At 49.9% G+C, this 25,810-nt stretch overlaps 1 protein-coding gene across 1 annotated transcript; it reads left to right on the top strand.

The window, feature by feature from the left end:
- Window positions 1-1,297: 1,297 nt before the first annotated feature.
- Window positions 1,298-25,685, top strand: LOC135805069 (laminin subunit beta-1-like). Its single transcript, XM_065319060.1, has 17 exons — window positions 1,298-2,635; window positions 4,681-4,875; window positions 6,209-6,382; window positions 6,871-7,785; window positions 8,683-8,823; window positions 9,610-9,849; window positions 10,927-11,091; window positions 11,848-12,264; window positions 12,441-12,734; window positions 13,232-13,381; window positions 14,394-14,693; window positions 15,897-16,046; window positions 16,887-17,192; window positions 19,557-19,859; window positions 20,563-20,700; window positions 20,970-22,210; window positions 24,549-25,685. The coding sequence occupies exons 1-17, from the start codon at window positions 1,588-1,590 to the stop codon at window positions 25,047-25,049; spliced, it is 6,678 nt and encodes a 2,225-aa protein (XP_065175132.1). The 5' UTR covers window positions 1,298-1,587; the 3' UTR covers window positions 25,050-25,685.
- Window positions 25,686-25,810: the final 125 nt, after the last annotated feature.

The raw sequence follows: 25,810 nt of genomic DNA, 5'->3' as shown, positions 1-25,810 counted from the left end.
GTACGGCCATTAGGAAGTCTGTGAAGGCGTCAATTCTGTAACACAACTACCTGGAGCTGACACAGTCACACGGCAAGCCCCCCGTGACTGGCCCAGTGGGAGATGATTTTACTTGATTGTGGATAGGAGCTGATGGTAGCACTTACTTCTCACTGGCCATGATCAGGAAGCGAACACTCCGTAGACCTCATGCACTGCGACAGCAACAGAGACATACAATTTTGGTGCATAATTTCTATCATTGAATATTTCCACGACGGCCTTGGAAGCTGTTGAATGGTGTAATCCCAGCACAAGTTGCTATGTCTAACATAGCTGTTCGCTATCATCGCTCACGCGATGGCCATGTCTGAGTCTGAGTGTGTGTGTGCTTGTGCGTGTGTGTTTGTGCGCGTGTGTTCGTGTATATGCGTGTTTGTGCGTGCACATACCGGTACACACATACCCCCCCCCCACACACACTCTCTGCCTTTCTCCCTTTCTCGCTCTCTCCATGATCACAGTCAGGCATGACTAATGTGAGTATGTACATGTATTGTGGTCGTGGGGTCGAAAGCCCTGAAAGGTCAAAGAAAGGTTTGGCAAATTGCCGGGAAACGTTGTCTGATGATTGCCTTAGCATGAAACCATGCAAGAGAAGGTTTATTGTACTCTTCGTGAAACCTTTTAAAGTTACGACAAATTCCAACTGGACTTCTTTCTCTTTCCTTCTTATGTGTACTGTATGTACTGTACATGTGCGTGAAGACCGTAGATTTACGGAAAGGCTCAGTGCATAGTATCGCTGTAAAGACGTGCTACATGTATGTCGTAATACTGGACGTGTGCACAGACGCATGATTTACAGTATAAAAGTATAATTCCCATGCAGTGTATGCTTCATCGTTCATACCAACCGTGCCTGTACCATGTTCGTGTGGACTCTGAGTATGACCACGGGTATAATAATACTCTTGCTGAGTCTTGGTAAGACTCTACAAGTCTGGCACGTGCTTTAGTAGTTATGTAGGCCGTATTCATTGGCTGACCCCGTACCTGTGGCAGAAGAATGGAGTTTTATGGAGTTGTTCAGTCCTACATAACAAAGTCAGCACTGAGAGTGTGAGTGAAAGGAAGAGGACCACTTGCAGCAGAAATGAGATCCTCTCGAACTCCGTTGAGTGGCAAATACCTTGCATATGGAACTAGCCAAATGCCTCCTTCGCGACACGCTGCGTGCGGCCCTGGGTCGAGAACACGAGACTACGTGAGCGTGAGAGCCGCGGGGAGAAGTACACCGTCTCTTTAGCTCTTCACTGCGCAGAGAATGGGCCACGCGTCTCTACAACAAATGTCCTAGTGTTGATCCATCTGCTTGGGTAGTCTCTCTTTCTCTCTCACTTAATCCTTAGTCATTTGGCTGAGGGGAGTGAGTGTAGCGAGGGAGCGAGGAGAGAAAAGACTGTGTGAGCTGAGAAGACCGGAAAGTTGGTGGACATCCGTCCAGCCAATCATCATTCCCTCCCAGTCTTTCTACTCACAGGTTTCGACCAACCCTAAAGTTTTACATCCAGAACTATAGTTTCTAAGTTAGGAAAGAGAAAAAATATGAGCACGAGCAAGCCCTATGGCCCACTGCTGGTGGGCGTGCTTCTGTTGGTGAGTTCTGGAGCACTGGGACAGTTGCCAACGTTTCCGAACGGGCCATGTCGAGATGCAGCTTTCGTGCCGATAAAGTGCTTGCCTAGCTCGCTGAATGTTATCCAAGAGATTCTTGCACCGGCCTCGTTTGTCAGCAACAGTACGTGTAGCATGGAGCAGTATTGTGGTAGGACTCAGCCATTCGAAGCGCCTCTCACATCACCGGTGTTCTGTGATACGTGCTCACCGGGTGAGTTTTCCGTCAATCCTTCCATCTCCGATGTCGAGACTAGGCCGTTAGTGGAGCGAACTCGGTGGCAATCCGCTGTTTTTCCGGACACGACCACAGCGGTTACGTTCGAAGCCACATTGCTGCGACCGTTCGTCTTGTCCTCGTTCAACATGGAGTTCTTCTTCACCATGCCACAAGCTATGATCGTCGAGCGATCCGCCGACTTCGGTGCAACGTTCTCACCGTACATTTACTTCGCAGTGGACTGTCTGGCAAGGTTCGGCATCCGACCCTCATCTGACCCTCTGTCCATCCGACCAACACCCGAAAACCCCAACGTGGTGGTGTGTATCGCCATTCCGGAGCCTGGCCTTGCTGATGGCGTGTTCTACAATCTGCGGGAGCGCCGCATCCCGTCAACACAACTCCCCTCTAGTGTCCAGACGGAAGTGAGCATAGAAACGGACGACAATTTACGCAATTGGCTGACCGTCACTAATTTCCGAGTCACCCTGGATGGAGTGACGCTGCCGGCCGACCTGACGGGCACCAATAGTTCGTTCAACTTCTACTCGTCTTACCAGCTTGTCATGCTGGGTCAGTGCGAGTGCTTTGGACATTCGAGCGGCATCTGCGAGGCGGGTAACGTGTCCAACGATGCCATCGGATTCGGTTGCCAGTGCGAGCATAACACAACCGGCTTGGACTGTGGCGTGTGCAGGCCTGGGTTCGTCGACGTACCGTGGCGGCCATCGCGTCTTCTCGACCCTTTCGAGTGTCAAAGTAAGCATATTTTGCTGGCAGCGTTTCATTTCACCAATTTTCGTACAGTAATGCAGCACGTTTGAGTTTGAACTTCGATGAAGCCTTGATGTTGTGGGAAAAGGGTGAAACACGGAATTGATCTTCTTCTCATTTTGAGCGACGTTTTCATTTCTCGTCTTGCGCCAGCGCTAGCGCTGTGAACGCAGAATAGCATGATTGTGTTATTCTTTGTGCAAGACTGCGCAAGAATAGTACAGCTGGCGACATGTCGATCTACAATGCGCGCACTCCACCGGAAGTTCAGGTGGAGTGTGCGCACTCCTGGCAAACCGAACACGTATCATGGTTTGTGGAGGAAGCCGGGAGTCTGGCATGCATGACCATACGTATTTGTTGAATATTGCGAGAGAAATCAATCCCTCTTGGGCAAGTGGCCTCCGTTGGTGTTCCGTCAGTCAGTGATCCACTGGCAGGAAGAGTGCCTGCCCCTTCCGACCGCAGTTCATGATAGATCTACCACCAAGAAACTATTACTTCGAAGCAAAAGCATCTTTGTCGTCACCAAGGTCTGTGATACATCATGTAGTTTTGGAAAACTGTCTAGAATTTACTGCTTGGTACGATCGTGCTTCGTAGAAAATGGAGAATTTTGCTGAGCCTAGATAATCCGATCCGATCCACTCAGTTCCAGTTTAGCAGTTTACGCGCGCAATACATAGGCCACAGACGATGAATACGGATACACCTGCAAGACCTACTACTACTAGTACTACAACTACCGGTAACTTACATGCTACAGCAAGCTATCTAGCAGATACGAAGTACATTGAATCGCTAGCATGCAACTAATCATTCAGTGTTGTGCAGTTTGGGCCATGGAGATAAGTGGGAGACACTTTCCGCTTTGACCAGTCCCCTTCAATGGATGGGAACATAGTTTCAATGTCACTGGGGCAAAATTATGATCAATCCCTTGAGGTCTGCCACTTCTTTGCTAGCCTAGTACAGTAGTACAGTAGTAGTTGGATGTGGCACTAGTAGTACTGTAGAAGTAAGCACTCTAGTTGTTCCTGGTCGGACAACTCAGAGTTTGCATCCATTGCCTTTGCCGCTCTCCCAAGAGTAGGCACCTCACCTAAGGCTGCTTGTAATATTGGTTGTGCTTGTACTTGGTAGGTGTGTGCGGCAAAAGCCACGGTGTCATGACACCGGTGGGATCATCACAAAACAACCGCAGTAGTGCGAGAAGAAAATGAACAAAAGTCTGCAATCCACGTCACCACCCTCTTTGCAACTGTGTTTAGAAACACAACGATTGAACCAGCACTTGGTCGTGGCACTTACCATCTTACTCAGTGGTGCAGTACACTACAAAAAAATATTGAAACCGATAGTGTAAATATTACCAGCATTGTAATATTACCAGCATTGTAATATTACCAGCATTGTAATATTACCAGCATTGTAATATTACCAGCATTGTAATATTACCAGCATTGTAATATTACCAGCATTGTAATATTACCAGCATTGTAATTAGTACCTCACAGGTATTACAATCATGTATTCGTGTTTTGACTTATGGTGGCAAATACACACCTGGCAAATACACACCTGGCAAATACACACCTGGCAAATGGAGGTAAATACATGCCCTGCCCACACACTATCTCTAAGCTGCAAAGTTACCATCTGGCACAAAGCTCTCCTTCTCACCACCACCACCGCCACCATCAGTCATTTGAGTCAACTATAAGTAAAGCTGCACTGCAATGCATTTGTGTACTGTACTGTACTGGTGTTAGCATTAGCACAAACAGTGTGCAGTAGATATAGTGGTATGTTAGCCATGAGTAGAGTTTTGAATTAAACTACTGGCTACCTGGCAGTCGTGAATGTTGAGTATGTAGCGGCTGCACATGCCGCAGGACCCGCGGCTGTGTGTTGACTGAAGGCCAGTATTCCCGTGGCTGTGCCGGTGTAGACCCAATCCCACAGTATTCAGTTTTTCATGCGCATGTTCTTTCTTTTTTGTGCTTTGTCTGCCGGCGACTGATTGCTAGTGTGCAACTGCAACAACCACGCCGATGTGGATGGCTGTCTGTTCAGTGAGGAGAGGTTCCGAGCAACGGGGAACACCACGGGTGGTGAATGTCAGAATTGCCGCGACAACACGTTCGGGCCGCAGTGCGAAACATGCGCTGAGCTCTTCTACCCGCAGACTGGCGTGCCGCAGACCCAAGTGGACGTGTGCATACGTAAGTGAAAGCTGTGCGCTCGTGCCAGAGCTCCCACGGCATACGGTAGGGTTTGTTAAATCCCTGCATGCAGATAATCATCGAGTCAAACCATGGTGGCTGCTGATCGGAGCAGTATTCTTCCAGGCATAAAACAGTGGTGGTTGTCATTGGGCATTCTGCGTACAATCCCGGAGAAGGTAATTGCACTTGACATTGTGTAGGTATAGACATGAACTCACTGCCGATCCGCAGCAGTGATCACAACAGTGAGGTGGAACTCTTCTTGCTCTGTTGGTGAGTTCTGTTTGGTATGATGCCTACCGCGCAGAAGAGCAACGCATGTACATCTTTTTCTCTCTAAGCATAGCCATGATCTACACTGCAGGGTCTTAGTCGTTGGTTTCTTCAAGCTTGTTGTTGCTGCTGCTGCTGCTGTAGTCACAACGCTGCTGTATGCCAGTGCTATTTAATTCCCGTAGCTATGCAGAAGACGTTACTTCAGTAACGTCTGGCGCTAGCCAGGGTCCACACAGCTTTAATTTGGTGTTTGTGTGTTTGTTTGTTTGTGTCACGCCTGGCGCTATCCGTATCTGACGGCAAAAAAACATAGGATGTTATAAATTTTTCAATTCTCCTTTTTTTTCAGGCATATCCTGGGATTCGAACCCGCACTATTGCCCTACATGCATTCCCCCATACACTTCGCATTCATACCCATTCTTCCAAGTTGCTTTGCGTTATTATCTTGCGTTTGAAAGCCCTATTTGAATTTTGCCGGCAGCTGTATGTGGCCAGCTGTGTTTGATGGTACGGTACGGTACGGGAGACGGTGTCGTATTACCCTCGATCGTACCTGTCCCGTACCTATCCCCTACCGTACCGTGCCATCAAAGACGGCTGGCCACAATGCATATTCAAATAGGGCTTTCAAATGCAAGATCACAATGTGAAACAACTTGGAAGAATTAGTATGTATGCGAAGTGTATCGGGGATGCATGCAGGGCGCGCGATAGTGCGGGTTCGAATCCCAGGTTATGTCTTAAAAAAAAAGGAATTTTTTAAAGAATTTATAACATCCCTATGCTTTTTTTTTGTCTAGGTCATCAAGGCAAAAAAAGCATAGCGTAGGGCCCTGAGCTTCCAAGCTCTCTCGTTATACAGTAGAGTAAGTTGATCACGGGCATCATCTGTGTTCGTACAGGATAGGCACTCGGAGCTTCCATGTTGAATCTATATGCTGGTGCATAGCCTGCACCTCGGGGAGCTCCGGCCAGTTCAAGTTTCACCGTCCACACTTCTCTCGAGTTCTCATTCCCTTCTCTTGCCCTCTCCTGTCCTCTCCTCGTGTAGCTTGCGACTGCAACGCGGGAGGCGTGACGGACAATGGCGACTGTGCCAAGATGGCGATTGGTTCATTCCCGAACGGCCAGTGTAACTGCAAGGTCAACACCATGGGACGCGACTGTGGAATGTGTACCAGCACGTCGTTCAACTTTGATGCGAACAATGACGATGGCTGTACAGGTAAGCCACCGTTGCTCATTGCCATCCTCACATGTATAATATGAATTTCAGAAAATGCTGTCGCCATGTACTGTATGTACTGGGATAGGTGGCACACACATCACCATTTTTAAAAATCACCTACTAGTATGGTATTCAGACACGAGTATACTACTAGAGTACTTGTTTCCCCCAGGTGCTTGCAGTGTGTACTCATTGGTGTCATGTGACTATAGTTTTGAATTCACTGCTGTCCTAGGGTGCCATTTGGTCCTGTATTGTATGGCATCCCCCTAACTATAGTGTTGCACGTGACCATTTTTTATCAAGAATGAGTACAATACAATCATGTACACATCTCAAATAGTAGTACAGCTAGGATCCCTAGCTTTCCGAAGACGTAACAATGTTGGACATTCATAGGAGATAATGTGGTAACTCGAGACGGCAGGATGTCTAACAGCTTGTCCATGTTCTCCTGGGTGTATTCATGTTTATGTTTGTTTTAGATTGTGCCTGTGAGGCAGCTGGCACGGTTGGAGGCAGTTTGGAGTGCATGAGTGTGGGCGGTCAGTGCGACTGCAAGCCAAACGTGGAGGGACGCCAATGCGACCAGTGCATGCCAGGCTTCTTCGGACTGGATGCTATGCTTACGGACGGCTGCCAACCGTGCGACTGTCAGTTTGGCTCATCGGTGGCGCGTGACCAGTGCGACATGACAAGCGGACAGTGCATGTGCAGACCTGGGTTCACTGGCCGGCGCTGTGACGTGCTCATGCCAAACTACTACGTGCCGGACTTTGACGCTATCCGCGCCGAGGCCGAGGAGCAAGCCGGTGTGTCTACAGTGCAGCTTCCCGTGCCGCCTGGCAGTAGCGCATTCGAGCCGACGGGCCGTGGCTTTGCCCTGGTTACCGTTCCTAACGGCAACCTTGTATCTTTTGACTTCGTTGTGCCGGGCTCTCTGCTGCCAATGCGTTCGCACACCTACACTGTCTCAATGCGTTACGTGCTGATGAGCTCTCCAATGTCGGCCACAGCCCAAATCACTAACATCTCCCCGTCTCCAGTGGGCAGTGCTGTTGCACTGGCACCGTTGATTGGCAACGGTGCTTGTGCTTCGGCCAACTTAGGAACCGTTGCGATTGCAGCATGCGCCATTGCACCGTGCCCGTCCTATACATTCACAGTGCAGATCATGGTCAATCCGGCCGCCACCATCTACTTGGACTCCCTGGTGCTGCGGCCGACTATATCCAGCCTCTTTGCTTCACCGGCGACAGACCCGTTCCTAATGGCCTTTGCTGCCAACAACTGTGTGGACCCGGCGCCGGCGCCTGCTGCGTGTGATCTCGTGCCACCGACTTCAGTGTGCAAGCCTCTGGAGCAGGGTCTAAATGCCGAACTGTTTGAAGGAGCTAGAAGTAAGGGCATCCGCTCACTTGTGTGAGCATGTGAGCGTGCGCGCGCGTCTGTGCTGTCTATGTGACTCTTAATATGCAGCATGGTGTCGCTATCCACAGGCGGCTGTGTAAATTACTAGCACTCGACCGTTCGGTCGGTCGGTCGGCCGGCTGGTCGGTCTGTCCACCGGTCCGTCCGTTCGTCGGTCCGTCAGTCCAGGGTCAATGTGCATGCATGTGTTAACGGCTGGCCTAGGGTTAGCAGAGAATCATTCTGGCTGAACACTGGATTCTTGCCACTCCTCATAACATTACTGTTGTGGCTTTCAGAGCGATCACTTCCCGCAAGTTCTATTGTCAAGCTAGACAGGCGGCACATGGGTGCACATTGTGTGTATGCGTGTATGTGCATGTGTACGTGTGTATGTGTGTATGTGTGCATGTGTTTGTGCATGTGGATGTGTGTGTGTGTATATGTGTACATGTATGTGCATGTGTATTTGTATGTGTATGTGTTTTTGCATGTGCACTGTGAATGGGTGTGCATGTATGTGTGTATTTGTATGTGCATCGCGTCACCACAAGTACATGTAGCAGGGCAGCAGTGTGTACTTTCAAGTAGGCAATTGTATACCATTCAACCGCCGCTAACACACAAACAGGATCAAGGCAGCCGTTAGCAATACCAACTGATCATCTTACAGAACGGCGGAAAGTGGAAAGTGAAAAGCAGAATTATAGCATTCTTACCGGAATCAAGGGCACACATTGGACTAGATGTAAGCTGGTGATTTGGCAAAAGCTCAGCAAAACAACCATTCACAGTGATCCATTTCGGCCCGCTGGCATTGTGTATGTTCTAGCAATTTTGATACCAGCTTGCCAACTTGCGTATCCTGTGTCTGTTCCGCGGTGCAGTGTGCAGCTGTTCTGTGTACAGCGTCGGCTCGGACTGTGAGGACTGCGGTGGCCAGTGCACATGCGTGAACAATGTCGTTGGCCGGGCCTGCACACAATGCCAAGCTGGTACCTACAACCTCATAGCATCCGGCTGTCAAGGTACGTGCGCTAAAGTCTGTCCGACTAGAGCATGCATGCGTGGGAAACTTCAGGTGCGCGGGATCAGCAGAAACTAAAGTAGAGTAATTACGGATATACGGGACCAGAAAGTAAGACAGGGTCAAGAGTACAAGTTGCGATTTAGACAAATTTGACGGAAATCTCATGGGGTTTGGAGTGGATACACTACACATGACCAGAACCGTCTCTTGTCTTTCAGAGAGTACGGGGCGCCAAGGACACAGAGCCATGCGTTCCCACCTCTCATCACTGGCATTCAGGTTTGCTGCTGCACCGCGGTTGCGGCTGAACACCGCTTTGAATGTAGTAGCACATGACTCTACCAGTCGCCCTATTGTGAGGAATTGCAAATACTTCGAAGTACATGTACCTTGCTCGGTCTCAACACACTCAATGGCCTCTGTGCTATGAAAGTATCCTTCTCTTCATCACATTTTCAGGCCAGCCCCGTTATCAGGGCGAACAATCATCTTGGAAAGTCAAATACCACGAGCACGATTGCCTCGGCCGCATGCTATGATCCTATCCCTGTACTGCTCTGCTCTTACTGTTGTAAATCCTCTCTCTCTCTCTCTCTCTCTCTCTCTCTCTCTCTCTCTCTCTCTCTCTCTCTCTCTCTCTCTCTCTCTCTCTCTCTCTCTCTCTCTCGCTCTCCCTCCCTCCCTCCCTCCCTCCCTCTCTCTCTCTCTCTCTCTCTCTCTCTCTCTCTCTCTCTCTCTCTCTCTCTCTCCCCTCTCTCTCTCTCACTCTCTCTCTCTCTCTTAGATTGTGAATGCTCGCCCATTGGAGCACTTTCGCAGGTATGTGACTTCACGTCCGGCGAGTGCCAATGCCGCCCGGGACGAACGGGCCGCCAGTGCATCGACTGCATGCCCAACTACTATCCGAATCCAAACAACGACGGCAGCTGTCTACCATGCAATTGCCATCCGATCGGCGCAGTTGACCCACAGTGCAACATGACCGGCTTCTGCGAGTGCAATCCATCTATGACTGGCATTACAGGTACGTGCTGTCCATCTATGTTCTTTGTTGATCTTTGTTGTGTCCATCACCATGTGCATGCACCGTATCATACCGTGTATGTTGGTGCATGCGTGTAATATACCGTTCTTGCGTGTTTCCGGTGTGTGCGTGTGTGTGTGTGTGCGCATGTGTGTACATGCATGCACGAGTGTGTGTGTGTGTGGGGGGGGGGGGGGGTCCCGGTGTCCCGCATTGTGCAGTGGTATGTGCAGCGATTTCCAATCGAGAGGTTGCGGGTTCGATTCCCGACGATTATGGTCACACACGTTTTTTTCTTCTCTTTCTCTGACTTCTGACTTTTCTTTCATTCTCTTGGGTGATTACCAACAGCCAGTGCGTGCCGGAGTATGTGGCCGTGGTGTGATGTGTATGCAGGAAAAATGAAAAATGATCAAAAAGTAGGGATACACTGGCCAGAAAAAAAGCCACTTCATAGCTGTGTAGTGTAGAGCACCATGCACCAGGCTGAATAGTGGTGGTCAATGGTGGTCAATGGTGGTCAATGGTGGTCAATGGTGGTCAATGGACCACTTGCCATTTGTACAGATCCACGAAATCCCGTAGAATCACGTAGACCTGGTAGGGTGTTGAATGTGCAGGACTCTCAGATGATTGTGTTTTCTGCTATTTCCACTAAGCCGAAATGGGGCCTGAAGGCATTTCATACGAAAACCTTTTTTCTGACAAAGATCTAGCTAGTCATTAGTTCTCAGTTTGAACCAAAGTGAAGAAGCTGGAAAAGCGATTGCTGGTCATTGAATTATGACGCTAAAAAGGTCAAATGCGCATGCATAGCACACAATGAACACCCTACCGGGTCTACGGGATTCTACGGGATTTCGTGGATCTGTACAAATGGCAAGTGGTCGAGTCATCAGCCTTGCAAGCTGTTTATGGTGCAATCCCAGCACAAGTTGCGATGGCTTCTGCTATAGCATCGCTATCATCGCCTCTGGCGATGGGCATGAAAAGGTACGTCAAAAGGTGTGTGTGTGTGTGTTTTTGCGTGTATGTGCATGCATGCATGTGTGTGTGTGTGCGCGCGCGCGCGTGCAGGCATGCAGTGTGACATGTGTAACTGCCAGACTCAGAACACTGTCGGCAACAGCATGCTGTGCACTAGCGATGGACAGTGCACTTGTGCTGCTGGATCAACTGGACTGAAGTGCGAGAACTGCATCCAGGACAACTTCTTCTTCGACGTGGACGATGGCTGCCAGCGTAAGCTCTATTTAGGCGCAGGCGTGTAATTCATTGCTGCAAGTGCAGGCAGCTAAAATATCATGACTGGTACATGTGGCACAATGCCATTGGTCACTAATGTTGCCGGTCTGTGACTACAGTCCATTCATAAAGAGAGCAGCTCTGGCTATGGTGGGCTCCCGTACTTGGTGACTTTGGAGATTTCATCGTACACAGTGCAGTGCCGCGGATTTGAAATTTGAAAAAAGGTCCCCAAAATAGGCACCTCAACTGGGGTTTGAACCGCACAATGCACTGTTGCAAGTGGTGTCATGTAATGTAGCATCACAGCTGTGCATGGGCGAATGTCGATGGATAACGAGTGACGTCCACGTAGAAAAGATTCTCACAAAGACATGCTTTTCCCACATGAAAGTATATCCTGTGTTATGTACAAGTGCGAGTGTGTGTGTGTATGTATGTATGTATGTATGTTTATGTGTGTGTGTGTGTGTGTGTGTGTGTGTGTGTGTGTGTGTGTGTGTGTGTGTGTGTGTATGTTTATGTGTGTGTGTTTGTGTGTTTGTGTGTTTGTGTGTGTGTGTGTGTGAATGTGCGTGCGTGTGTGTGTATGTGTGTTTATGTGTGTGTGTGTGTGTGTGTGTGTGTGTGTGTGTGTGTGTGTGTGTGTGTGTGTGTGTGTGTGTGTGTGTGTGTGTGTGTGTGTGTGTGTGTGTGTGTGTGTGTGTGTGTGTGTGTGTGTGTGTGTGTGTGCATGGTCATTGTCACGTGTAGCGTGCATGTGCAACAGCCACGCGCAGATGTGCAACATGTCCGGATGCATCAACTGCATGGACAACACAGGCGGCCAGAGCTGCGAGTTATGCTTGGACGGTTTCTATGGTGACGCAACAGGTGGCACACCGGCCGACTGCCAGCCATGCATGTGCAACACATGGTCGACAACGTGCGAGGCAAACCCAGCTGCTAATGATGGCTTCCGCTGCAACAATTGCCAGGGCAACACAGTGGGAGATCAGTGCCAAGAGTGCATGATCAATCACTTTGGTTCTCCCATCAACGGTGCGCCGAACAGCTGTGACAGCACCACTGGCGAATGCCTGATTTGCATCCGCGATACGACCGGACCCACGTGCGGCCAGTGTGCGCCACTCTTCTTTGGAGACGCCACCATCCTCAATGGATGCCAGGGTGAGTCACGCTGTGCCAGAATGCTACTGCTGCCTGCTTGTTATGTTTGTACAGTGCTCTGCTCACTTTCTGCTCACTTTCTGCTCACTTTCTGCTCACTTTCTGCATGGTACGGTTTGTTGCCTGTATGAGATAGTTCATTGTTTTCACTCTACGGTTGACCGTCTGATTGGCAGACTGTGCTTGCAATCCCACTGGCTCGAGCAACTTGACCTGCGACCCCAGCAACGGAACGTGCAGCTGCTATCCGAACGTCATCAATCGCCAGTGCACCGTCTGCGCGCCGGAGACCTTTGGCTTCGATGTTGGCGAGCCGGGCTGCGAGCCGTGTGGCTGCGATCCCACTGGCAGCGTGTCCCAGGACTGCGAACTGACCACCGGGCAGTGTACATGCCGCACCAACGTCATCGGTGTGCAGTGCGACATGTGTGCACCGGATCACTTCGGCTTCTCCCTGATCGGGTGCCAGCGTAAGTTACTAGCTATTAAACCTCACTGGTCAGTGCTTGGTGGTGCTCAGTTTAGGATCGTTCCTGCTCTTTGGATCATTTTCTAAATGTGTGCAAGCGTTCGCAGTGCGTAGAGTTTTCTGATCTTTCAGTCAGTGAGGGCGCTGTTGTCTGGACAACGTGTACAGCAGGACCAGAGCCTGAGGCCAAGTAGATAACGCTAAGTCTTCTGGACTTCGTACTGTACTTCTGGCTGAAGGAAAACGTGGATGACATGGAAGCAGTCCCATTTCACTCTTTGCAGAGTCTCTGGAAGTTCCGATTTGATTGGTTGCGGCGCAATTCGTACTATCCTTGGCTTTTCACGTTTCCTGCAAGGCAGAACTTGGACTCTAGCAACTGTTTGCTTCAGCCCTGCTCTGGTACAGTCAGTAAGACCCCCCCCCCCCCCCTCCCTCCCTCATGTGCCTACCTGCTAATGCATACACACTTCTTTATTGTTTTTGTTCTCACCCCAGCTTGTAACTGCAACATTGATGGAACAATTCGTGGCAACACATCGTGTGCAGTCGGAGATGGAATGTGCATTTGTGAAGAAAATACCATTGGAAGGCAGTGTGACCAGTGCGAGCCAGGATCTTTCTTTGTCACCGGCTTTGGCTGCTCTCGTAAGCCTAGTAGTGTGTGTGTGTGTGTGTGTGTGTGTGTCACGCGGCTCGTGTGTGTGTGTATGTGTGTGTGTACATGTGTATGTGTGTGTGTGCACGCGTGCGTGCGTGTGTAGGTATGTGCAAATGTGTATGTGTATGTATGTGTGTATGTGTGTGTGCGTACGTGTACATGTATGTGTGTATATAAAATCCTTCCGCTTCCAAGCAGGACTTGAACCTGGTACCCTCTGTTTTCTCAATCATGGTCTTAGGCCATCCCACTATGACTGCCTGGAGGGGAGTAAGACGTTTTATAACTGGGTATGTTTCCCTGCTGTGATGTCGTGACTTTGAAGTGCTGCTGCGATGTCGTGACTTTGAAGTGCTGCTGCGATGTCGTGACTTTGAAGCTTCGTTACAGTGTCACAGTAGCTGTATGAAACGTGTGTGTGTGTGTGTGTGTGTGTGTGTGTGTGTGTGTGTGTGTGTGTGTGTGTGTGTGTGTGTGTGTGTGTGTGTGTGTGTGTGTGTGTGTGTGTGTGTGTGTGTGTGTGTGTGTGTGTGTGTGTGTGTGTGTGTGTGTGTGTGTGTGTGTGTGTGTGTGTGTGTGTGTGTGTGTGTGTGTGTGTGTGTGTGTGTGTGTGTGTGTGTGTGTGTGTGTGTGTGTGTGTGTGTGTGTGTGTGTGTGTGTGTGTGTGTGTGTGTGTGTGTGTGTGTGTGTGTGTGTGTGTGTGTGTGTGTGTGTGTGTGTGTGTGTGTGTGTGTGTGTGTGTGTGTGTGTGTGTGTGTGTGTGTGTGTGTGTGTGTGTGTGTGTGTGTGTGTGTGTGTGTGTGTGTGTGTGTGTGTGTGTGTGTGTGTGTGTGTGTGTGTGTGTGTGTGTGTGTGTGTGTGTGTGTGTGTGTGTGTGTGTGTGTGTGTGTGTGTGTGTGTGTGTGTGTGTGTGTGTGTGTGTGTGTGTGTGTGTGTGTGTGTGTGTGTGTGTGTGTGTGTGTGTGTGTGTGTGTGCTCTCCATTCCTGTACACATGCAGAGTGCCCGTGCAATGGGCGCAGCGAGCAGTGCACGGATGCGGGTATCTGCATGAACTGCCGTGGCAACTCATTCGGCGACAACTGTGAGCTGTGCCAGGATGGCTTCTACAACGACACTAGCAGCAATCCACTGGGTGTATGTCAGCCGTGCATGTGCAACTTACTGGGATCAGTTAACAACGTCTGCGATCGGGACAGTGGACAGTGCACGTGCAGAATGGGCGTGGACTCCGTCAACTCGCGCACGTGCGCTGTGTGCGCCGACGGCTTCTTTGGCCTGACTTCTGCAGGTTGTCAGGGTGAGTTTCATTGTCATGACTCTCCTCCTGCCAATAGTACTGCTGCTGCCATTAATGCTGCTGCTGCTGGTACTGGTCCTGGTCCTGGTATTTCTGCAGTCACACACACACACACACACACACACACACACACACACACACACACACACACACACACACACACACACACACACACACACACACACACACACACACACAGCGCTGACATCATGAAACATCATATCAGCCCTTCATCGCTACCCTCGTTACTCAATACACCGGCTGGATCTGTGCCGCGCACGCATGTCTTTAAATGTGTGTTACATGTGCAGTGCTGCCAAACCGTCCGATTTTTGAAGGCTCTTCCGAAAACCGGTCCGAAAAGGGAAACGTCCGAAAAGCAGCCAAAATGTCGGAGATCATTACTTTCCTATGCAGAAGTCCTGTACTTTCACTTTTCAGCGCAACTGAAGGCACACATCACTGTACATTTGCTTCTAAAAAGGCTAGCGCTTGGCTGTGGAAGTGCAAAGTAACATGCCTGGATCAGGCTGGATGGCATGTACACTGACAGTCTGTACAGAGTCAGTGTGCGACCACACTCATCATTACAAAATTCATGACAACTCTGGGGTTACCATGGCAACGAAGCGAATTTTCATGGTGTTTTAGGCGATATTTTGAATTCTCTGTAAAACATTTGCCGAGGAGAAAAATTCGCACCATGTGGTCAGCCTTGGCGGTGAAAGGTGTCCGATTTTGGGCGAAAATTATTTGGCAGCACTGCATGTGCATGCATGCATGCATGCATGTGTGTGTGTGTGTGTGTGTGTGTGTGTGTGTGTGTGTGTGTGTGTGTGTCCATGCGGTGCGTTTATGTGAGCATATCTGCTTTCCTGTGTGAGTATATGAGAAATTGGGCGTACATACATGTAAATGTACATATACATATGCATTCTTGACTCCATCCCTGGAAGCTCCAGCACTTTCTTGACTGCATCCCTGGAAGCTCTAGCACTTTCCCTGGAAGCTCTAGCACTTTCTGTGACCTGTGAGCAGAGTTTGATACCAAAGTTCACGGCGAGATGCTTGTGTGTGGGAAGTGCTGTCAAAATGATTGTGCTTGTTTCTTTCTACCGCATGTTCCAACACACACACACACACACACACACACACACACACACACACACACACACACACACACGCACACACACGGACGCATAGATTGTGACTGTCAACTGTCCTCACCGGCGGGCAGCGCAAACAACACCTGTGAGAAGACGAACGGCCAGTGTCCATGCTTTGAGAACTTCGGAGCTCGACGCTGTGATGAATGCACCCCAGGCTTTTACGATTTCCCCAGCGGTTGCCCAGGTAAGCGTGCTGTGGCAGTACTCATGAACATCGCGACTGTGCAATGGCAGTGAGCTGGCTCTCTGACTTGTCTTAGCTAAGAACCGGGAGCTCCTCTTCAGACCCTGAGATCAGCTGGTGTGCGATGCCGCCTCAGGCCCCACACTTAACCCCAACCCCGCTGTGGGTGGGCCGTCGTCGGTCATGTTGCCGCTCTGCACAGGATAGTTTAGGTGTGTGCTGTTTGAGTGTGTGTGTGTGAATCTACGGTGTCGCGGCGTATTGCAATCACTAGTATGCTTATGCTTTGTGTGTGTGTGTGTGAATCTACTGTGTCGGGGCGTATTACAATCACTAGTATGCTTATGCTTGGAGTACGGTATTCGGCCAGCACTGCCTGCTACTTCATCTTCATAAGTGCATGGTGTTGTGTTTGGTCAGACAGTCCTCACACCAGCCTACTAGCATAGACGGCCACAGTGCTATCATTATGTAATGTTTCCCAACAGCTTCAGACACTCCACATTGCACTCCGCACTGCACTCCGCACTGCACTCCACACTGCACTCCGCACTGCACTCCGGGCTGACTCCTTAGAGCTACAGCCGGTTTCACAACACCAGCACACCCCGGCAGGACAATTCCACTCTTTGATTGATATTACCATGCTCTCCAGGCAGCTTTTTTGCTCCTTTTAACAGCTCCTCCGTGGAATTAGACATTGGATGAATAATCATGAATTCTAGATACGGGAATGAAGGTTAATTACTAGAAAGGGTATACTTGGTGAAACTGTGCACTTTCTGCATAATGTGTCTCAACTAAACTATTGTATTGCTATACATGTATGTAATGATACAGATTGCAATTGTGATCCCACTGGATCGAGTGGTTCCATCTGCAATGTTGTCAATGGCTCTTGCCCCTGCCGAGAAAACGTTGTGAACCAGCGCTGCGACGAATGTGCACTGAATACGTTCGGCTTCAGCGTGAGTGGCTGCACACCATGCGGGTGCAACTCAACTGGAAGTGCTCAGCAGGATTGCAATGTGGTCACGGGTGACTGTAGATGTCAATTCGGCATTGGGAACAGCGGCTCAGGAGATCGAGAGCTATGCAATGAGTGTCAGGACGAGTTCTATGATTTCTCAGAGAATGGCTGCCTACGTGAGTCCTACCTTCTCTAAACTGGTCTTTCTAGTCTTTCTGGTCTTTCTAGGCTAACCCAGCAGAATAATGCATGCAAACCCATAGACATGGTATTATCCCATAAACCCATAAACACCCATAGACATGGTATTATCCCATAAACACCCATAGACATGGTATTATCCCATAAACCCATAAATACCCATAGACATGGTATTATCCCATAAACCCATAAACACCCATAGACATGGTATTATTAAAACCCATAAACACCCATAGACATGGTATTATCCCATAAGCCTATAAACACCCATAGACATGGTATTATCCCATAAGCCTATAAACACCCATAGACATGGTATTATCCCATAAGCCCATACACACCCACAAACATGGTAATATCGGCGGGTTCGGCAAAGATCGCTGATATCGGCCTTAATTAATATTTTGCAATCATTTTAGCAGTGTATCACTGTGGAAAAACCCAATGTCTTTCATCCATGCTGTTCATACTTCATACATGTGTATTGACCGATTATGATTGGTCGATCATGAGATCAATAGTAGATTAACATAAGGACTGTCACTCACTCGTGCTCACTGTATTGAAAAAAAAGAAGAAGACTTATCTTTTTATACTCACACTACTCTGTGCATGCACCTCTTCATCGCTAAGCACCAAAGTCACTGAGGGTGTGTACTGTACAGGTAGATCAGGGGAGTATCCACATGGTCCACTGAACCAACATCCACAGCTTTGCATAGTACCATGTCATACGGTGTGGAATGAGCAGGGCCAACGCTCTTGCGTGACGGTGGAGAAGAGAAGGCCAAACCCATAAAAGCACAAGACAACTTCATGAAAAAGACACAAAATACTAGAAGAATTCTCAAAGTTTTGCTTCTCAAGTCAGAAAATGGCAGTCTTAATTAACAGCCCATGGTTATGCCCGCGCTGAGCTGATAACACTGAACACAGCGGCTAGACTATACAGGCTATTAGCACACATGACAAGTAACAATGAAGCATGCTTGCTACACGGCTACAGCCTGGCATGTAGGATCAGCACAATGAAAGAACAGGAAGACAAGCCGCGGTAGAATACTCATCTGAGCAGACAGCACCTCCGACAAACGAGGCCTGAGCATGGCAGTACACCAGAGTGGCAAGAGCCGCACCGTAGTTGTGTGACATTGCCGTGGCCTTGAGTCATCGCATTCCCACGATGAAGCCGCAGCTTGCCTACTGTCAGTGGTCAGCAGTCCAGCGTAATCCCTGTCCCGTGCTTGCCGTCGGCTCAATTCCTGCATTGACGAAAGCTGCCGGCAAACACAGGGGCGTAGCAGCTGCTCCGGCCGGACCACTTTTTCGCCCGACCACGACCACCATAATAAAACAATGCCAAAAGTGCCCAGAATGCAGGATTTTGCACCCTAATTTCAAAAAACATCCGGGGGGACATCCCCCCTGGCCGCACCGCCGCCAACGGCGGTGCTACGCGCCTGAAACAAGCCTGCTGAATAGGCGTGTCGTCAGCTTGAAGCGACGTTTCTACATCTAGCTTATGGGAGGAACTATTCTCCTCAACGTGACTGCGCTACACAACAAAAAAGCCAACTTGTTTGGTTTATAGAGAGTATAATTCAGTTCCTTCTCCGAGGAGACGACGAGACAACTGACACAGAGACAACTGACACAGAGACAACTGACACAGAGACAACTGACACAGAGACAAGACGAGAAAAGACAATAGTATTATAATATTGTGAAGACGTGAGGAAAAGTGCGCCGGTGGACACGAAATTGGTGCCCATGCGCAATACAACCAGTCCCGAACGGGAAGGGAGTTTTTTTTTGTAGACGGCAGACGAGAAAATGCGTATACAACGGGGACAAGACGAGAAAGAGTGCATACGGAAGGGACAGAAGACGGTGCAGCCGCATGTACAAAGCATACAAAGACAGCACAGCAGCGTGTACCACGGTTCAGCAGCAGGTACGACAACGAGACACAAACGCAGCAGCAGGTACGACAAAGAGATACGATACAAACACAGCCGCATGTACGACAAAGAGCTACACGCGCAGCCACGTGTACAACAGGCGCGTGCCGTGCCACCACATTGCGACCTACACGAGCCTTCATCCTTTGCTCCATCCCTCCCTATCACTCCAATGGATTGGGATTTATGGTGAAGGAGAGCGAGAAGCGTTCCTTCTGCCTACGAATAAGGTTATGTCTTTAGGGTTCCAAATCTGCTTCAACATGGTGTGTGCACCTTCATTGCTACAACAAATACCTGATCAAGCCCATCCAGAATCTAGAAACGGCAATAGACTAATGTGTCTGTATGATCTGCTCGTTGTTGTTGTTTTCACAGAATGTGAATGCAACGCGACAACATCTCGCTCACTGGTGTGCGACAAGAACGGCGGCCAATGCGACTGTCACGTGAACATTGTGGGACGGACCTGTAACCGCTGCATCGACGACCACGTCGTCTTTGTCAATGGCAGCGGCTGCTCGGCGTGCCCGTGCAACATGGTTGGCTCTGTTCAGACGGCGTGTAATCGCACCAACGGTGTCTGCCCGGTTATGTGCTACTGTCGCGAAAACATCCAGGGCTGTTTCTGCGACGAGTGCAATCCGCAATTCAATGTCGGTGGCTTCCCCGACTGTGAAGGTGAGGAGGATGTGCTGGCCACTCTCACGAAATATGAAAGTCCACGTTCCCATGACAATGCATGGCAGTCAGAGCTGGCCTGGCCTAGGCCAGACCAATATTCTGGCCGATTTCTTTGCTTCCCATTCACCCACGTATTGAAATAATTATTTACTGGGGCCACTTTTTTTGAGTACATACTTATCATGAAAGGGTGGAAATCCCTCAAAAGGAACGATTTGGCTTGATTTAATGTCCCCAGACCCCTCTATAGGCTCTACTATGCCCCTTCGAGCACAGCCGGACCAATCACTAAGAATACTGTGCTGTAGGTGCATGTGAACATTCACACCAGTCCTTTGTGTAGAGTGCTTTCACATCTTTGTCATGTGACTAAAATTATTCAGAATGTGACTATGGCATGTGCATAGTGGAACCAACATGGCCGACATCATGTAACCCACACATGTAACCCATACATGCGTGGGTTGACTGGAATTGGAACTGACATGGCTGTACCGTATGACAGAGCGATAGAACGCCGTGAAACAACTCGATATGCATGCTGGAGAGCGAAGATCACCGTGTGTGTGTGGGGGGGGGGGGGCACTGTGTTTCTACACAAGTGCATGCATGCATGCATTCTCCTCGTTTTCCCGCTCATTGTTTTTCTGTGCTTGCTCGACTGTAATGTTCTTCTTGCAATTGGCCACACGATGATCAGCCTGCAACTGCAGCGTGGCTGGGTCGATCAACGGCACTTGCAACACAACTGGCGACTGCTTCTGTCGCAACGGAGCGTTCGGCACCAAATGCGACCAGTGCGAGGAGAACTTCTTCATGACGGGTGTTGGCTGTATGGGTGAGTGCTGAGTATCTGTCACACGTGTCCTTGCATGTCAAACAAGAGTGAGAGTGTTCATACCTATCTAGTATGTACTGACGCGCACTGCACCCTACAACCTGGGCCACACATCATATCACACTGAAGCGACGCACAACACTGGTCCACACCGGTAGACTGAATTGTATACATACTGGTTGCTGGTGTCATTCTGTTCCTGTATTCCTGTATTGGCTACTCTATATCCAGTCTATTTCCATGCTCTGGTTGCTACGTTGCACTTGCAGAATGTCCGGAGTGCTACGGAGAGGTGCGTGACAAGGTTGTTTCCGTGCGCATGCGACTGGAGGTGCTGCGCATTCTCATTGACAATCTCCTGGCAAGTGAGCTGCTAACAAGCGACCCGCCAGTGGTGACGCGCCTTAGCACTCTGCTTCAGCAAGCGTGCGATTTGCTGGACGATACGGCCGTGGCAGAGACGACCGACCCACGCATTCGCCGTGAGATCATGGAGCTCCAGCAGAACATCTCCTTCCTTGACGAGTCCGTCACCAATCTCGTTCTGCGTGTGCGTCCCATCCGTATCAGCGCTGGCGCTGCCAGAGGCCTTGTGCTCAGTTCTGAGATTCAGATCAATGAGACTGTGGACGAAGTCCGAGATGCCTACAACAACACGGTGTTTGTCAACGGGCCACTGCTGACCGAAGGAGTATCGCTCCTGAACGACATCATCGACCTGCGTGCAACGCTGACCGGCATCCTGCAAACCATTGCCACCACGGCTGCCGATTTGCGCACCGTTGCCCTGCAGCTGGAGACCAACGCGGCGAGTGCAGCCAGTGTGGCAGCCACCGCACTCACGTACGCCAACAGCGCCTTGTCGACCGGCCGCACCACCGAATATAACCTGGAACGGCTGCGTAACGACACGGCCGACGCTCCTGACGTGCTGGCAATCGCTGGCCAGGCCCGGGACGCCGCCTACAGGGCTAGCATGCTTGCCATGGATCAGCTGACCAGAGCCCAGGCACTGCTACCTAATCTTGATCTGTCCGGTGATAGCGCAACCATAGTTGCCCAGGCACAGTTCGCTGTTGAGCTGATGAATCGCAGTCAAGAGCTCGACGCCCAGATCCAGGAGAACTGTGCACGCGCGCAGACCTATTACGAACTCCTGTCAAACTTCACTGGTGAAATAACGGATCTGCAACCGGATGCGTTTGCACTGTATGAACGTGCTGCACAGGCCCAGCAGACGGCACAGGGCTTTTCCGACCGTGTCAACTACATCATCAGCACAGCAACGACGGCCCGGGACGTTCTGGACAACTTCGAAGCTGAGACTAATGCTGCACGCAGCAGGGTTGAAACTTCACTTCAGCAAGTCGATGACCTTCGTAATCGCAGCAATGTCCTGCAGAACGCCGCACAGGCACTGATCGATAGCCATGCAGACGCCCTGCTGTACGCCCAGCAGGCCCTGCAAACTGTGAACACGGCACTCAATATAAGCCAGGCTGCGGCCAATGTAAGTGAGGACCTTTTCAGCCGGCCATGGGCATAGGCTGCACGCGTGTACACTCATACCTTGCTTATCCGGACGGTCCGGGACCGGGCACTGCCCATAACATTGAAATGTCCGTAACTCCGAATCGCACACATTTTGATTGGGATGGGATGATGGAATGGGAAAGGCCATAGATTTGGCATATGACGCCACTATTTCCACAAAAAGTGACAAAGGAGTAGTAATATTTCCACTTTAACTCGCCCAAGAGGCGCCCAATAGGCAGAAGTGCCCGTAACTTCGCGGACCGGATATCTGAGGTGTGAGTGTAGGTGCATATTTCTAGCATGGTGTGTGCTATCTGCTTGACGCCTGTTGAGTGGACCGACAGAAGCATGTGCTGCTCCTACCGAACACTTTGAACAAGGCTCCAGTAAAACCTGCCCTAACTGGACGCCCTTGGCGCAGCGGAAGCTGTCCCGGCACGACAGGATTCCACTTGATCCAGGAATGCATATTCAATCCACAGCACTTCGGTGCAGGAAAATGTGTCCGGTCAATACAGGATTCCGCTTGGTGCAGGGCCCGGCAAACACAGGTTTTACTGTAGTTCCAAACTACTCAATCTGCGGACATAACTGTTTAGTTCCAAACTATGTAGGTGTAGCCACTGGAACCTGATGCCAGTGACTTTTAAGGGGGCAGCCTACCCATAAATTTCATATGGCATTCAATTGACCGTAACTTTGGTGTTTCTCAGTGGATTTGAGTGAAATTTTGACCACACACTTCTGCCACTATGCTGGCCCTCAGGACATGATTTACAAGTTCTTGCGCCTCACTGACAGGCTTCCCAGGCCGGAAAAACTCAAATTTCCGGCATAGTGCCACGGTGTGCGAGCCAACCAGGAGCCAAACAAATGCATTTGCATTTTTTTCACATTTTCGTGCCCATTCTGTCCGTGCGCGGGACCCAAACCTAAAACAAGTCCAGAAGCAGCCATGGGTGGTGGGGTAGGGCCCCTCATCGTGGCCCTGGAATCTGTCACAACAGAACGAGTGGGCGTTCTCTCGCGGACTCCCACAGACCCAAGTCAATTTTTGAATTTTTTAGGTTAATGGTGTGCTACGAGGTCGTACCTTTGATACAACATCCAGTGCTGGGACCTCCACAGCAAGCCATTTCCACAGCGCTGCACACCAAATCCAGGATGCCCTCAGAAACCGGCAAAGACTGCCACTCACGTTTCACTACTGCCTAGTACTGAATCCTATCTGACTTCTTGACACGACTCAAACTTGCCAAAGTCACTAAATCAACGTCAACTACAATAATCAAGCCACATATCTGCAACGTCACGAGGGTGCTGGCAAAAGTCCTGCTGCACGGCGGCGGGCTTCGCCCGCCGCCGTGCAGCCCAATACGTGGTTTTTTAACGTGATTTTGCGGACTTTTTTGGACTTCACATTTTCGGCCATTACTCTTGAACGCCTGGTCAGATAGGGACACAATTTTCAGAGAATTTGCAGCTATTCATGCTCTTTCAACTGACGTAGCACTCAATATGAATTTACAAATTCGATTTTTCAGCGAATTTTTGGGTAGTCTGCCACCTTAAAGAAGATGTGGTGGATGCGGATCAGTATTGATCAACACTCATAGTATCCCCGTGCTCCCCACCAGACACCTGCAGGTCCTCTGGGGCACCCCACTGGAGGTGTACGGTGGTCGTACACGTCTGTATTCACAGTCATGTGCATTGCGTGCATCTCGGAAGCTGGGAGTGTAGAACCATGTGAAAATGCTGGCTCTTAGGCCGAGTAAAAAAAATTACTAGATGATCGTCCTTTTTTTTGGAAAAATCGGGGAGGGCGGGAGGATTTTATTTTTATTTTTTTACTTTTTACCCTCTCATGCACACAGTGTACACAACAACATCAAGGTTTTTTTTCTCTTTTTTTCTTTTTTTTTCTTTTTTTCTTTTTCTTTCTTCAGCAGATCGATACTGACGTTGTGATATACTAGTAGTATGTGGTCCATATAGTAAAGAAAGTATTAAACAAAGCGTGCACATGTTTCCTGCATCCGCGATCGGTAAAAAACCAACGATTTCGGCAAAAACTCACGATTTAAAAAATAAAATATTTCTTGGGGCGCTGACAAAAACTGGGGCGGACGGGGACGATCATCTAGCTTTTTTTTTTACTTGGCCTTAAGTCCATTTGCATTGTATGCCGGGCTGTTAGAATGCGCCCGCCATGCACCGTTCCGTGTGCATGCATGTCTCCCTTGTCTACAGTCGTGTCTGTGTGGGAATAGAGCTCTATGTTCATGTATGTGTGTGTCTGTGTCCTGCAGACCGCCATGGAGGCACTGACGGCCACAAGCAGCATCCTGGAGACCTTCCAGAACTCCACCGAAGACCTGAACACCAATGGCCGCCAAGGCGTGGAGGACAAGCGCGCTGCAGCGAATGCGAGCCGGGTAGCCTGCGAAGACACATCAGCGTTTGTTGACCAGGGATACGCTGCCATACAGGCACAGGAAACGGTTATACAGAATGCAACCGCAACAGCCACGGCCATCTCAACACGCGCCCAGGTACTGTTGAGTGACCTGGCCAACATCGGCACATTGCCTGACGCCCGGCTGCTGGAGCTGACTGGCGAGTTTGAGGCCCTGCAGTCGCAGCTGAGCGATGCTCAAGTAGATTACGTGGTGTCAACACTGACCACGCTCATTGCACAGCAGCGCGGGCGTCTGACAACATACCGTGCCACCATGGCAACGCTGGAAGCTGACATCAACGTCGTCGCTCAGGCGCGCGACACTCTCAGCAGCACATGTCCCGTTGTCTAGACGCCGGCGATGATGGTGATAGTAAAGACATGGTACAACACCTGCTTGATTTGAATCGTGCGGTGCCTTCATGCGTCCAAACCTGTTTGTATCAGCATTCTCAACGAGCAGCGAAGGCCATTGACCCTCATTTTCTGCTCAGTGCTGCGGCTGCATTCTTGTTCTAATGTTTGAAGTTTGGGCACGGGCGCTGCGACCCAGTGCACCTTCACACCCACAGTCTACCCTAGTCGGTTCAACATGGATGCCCAGTGATAATTCTAATGACTAACGATTGCCAAGCGCTTTTGCTGATTTCGGGCTTGCCGGCAATGCCGCGGGGCTGTTCCCTTTACTTCAAGTTAATTAATTGACTGGTTAGCAAGGTTTGCGAGGGTGCTTCAAAACAGTTGCAGTGGTAACTAATTACTGAGTGTCTGCTATCACACTAGGTGTCCACCATACTCGATGTACTGGCCTGCGTATTATCACTATAGATTCTAACCTCTTTTCTCTTTCTCTACGCATGTCCCCTGCACCCTCAATTTCCACGGTTCCTCTGCTTGTTGCACTTCAGCTATCGGTCACAATAAGTCAATAACACATCAAGCTTTGCAACACATCAAGTTTCAGTGCTCGACGACGAGCTTGTCGACAGTCGTGCTTCCCCTGTGTGCTAGAGAGTGCGCTCAATTGTTTGGTGCCGTGTGCGTGTGTGTGTGTGTGCGTCGTTTTCCATGTTGTCGGCCCCGCGAGGGGACACGTGACCGTAATGGCAGTGT

Source organism: Sycon ciliatum, chromosome 1 (genome assembly GCF_964019385.1).
Source record: "Sycon ciliatum chromosome 1, ocSycCili1.1, whole genome shotgun sequence".
NCBI classification, from domain to species: Eukaryota; Metazoa; Porifera; class Calcarea; order Leucosolenida; family Sycettidae; genus Sycon; species Sycon ciliatum.
Note: the sequence above shows the minus strand (reverse complement) of the source record. Positions and strands in the feature narration are given on the sequence as shown.

Bases quoted from the DNA above. Each gene is read 5' to 3' on its own strand.
- LOC135805069 (XM_065319060.1), top strand. From the start codon at position 1,588: ATGAGCACGAGCAAGCCCTATGGCCCACTGCTGGTGGGCGTGCTTCTG. The intron at 4,876-6,208 runs GTAAGTGAAAGC...CTCCTCGTGTAG, and splicing joins CCAAGTGGACGTGTGCATAC to CTTGCGACTGCAACGCGGGA. The intron at 19,860-20,562 runs GTGAGGAGGATG...CACGATGATCAG, and splicing joins TGGCTTCCCCGACTGTGAAG to CCTGCAACTGCAGCGTGGCT.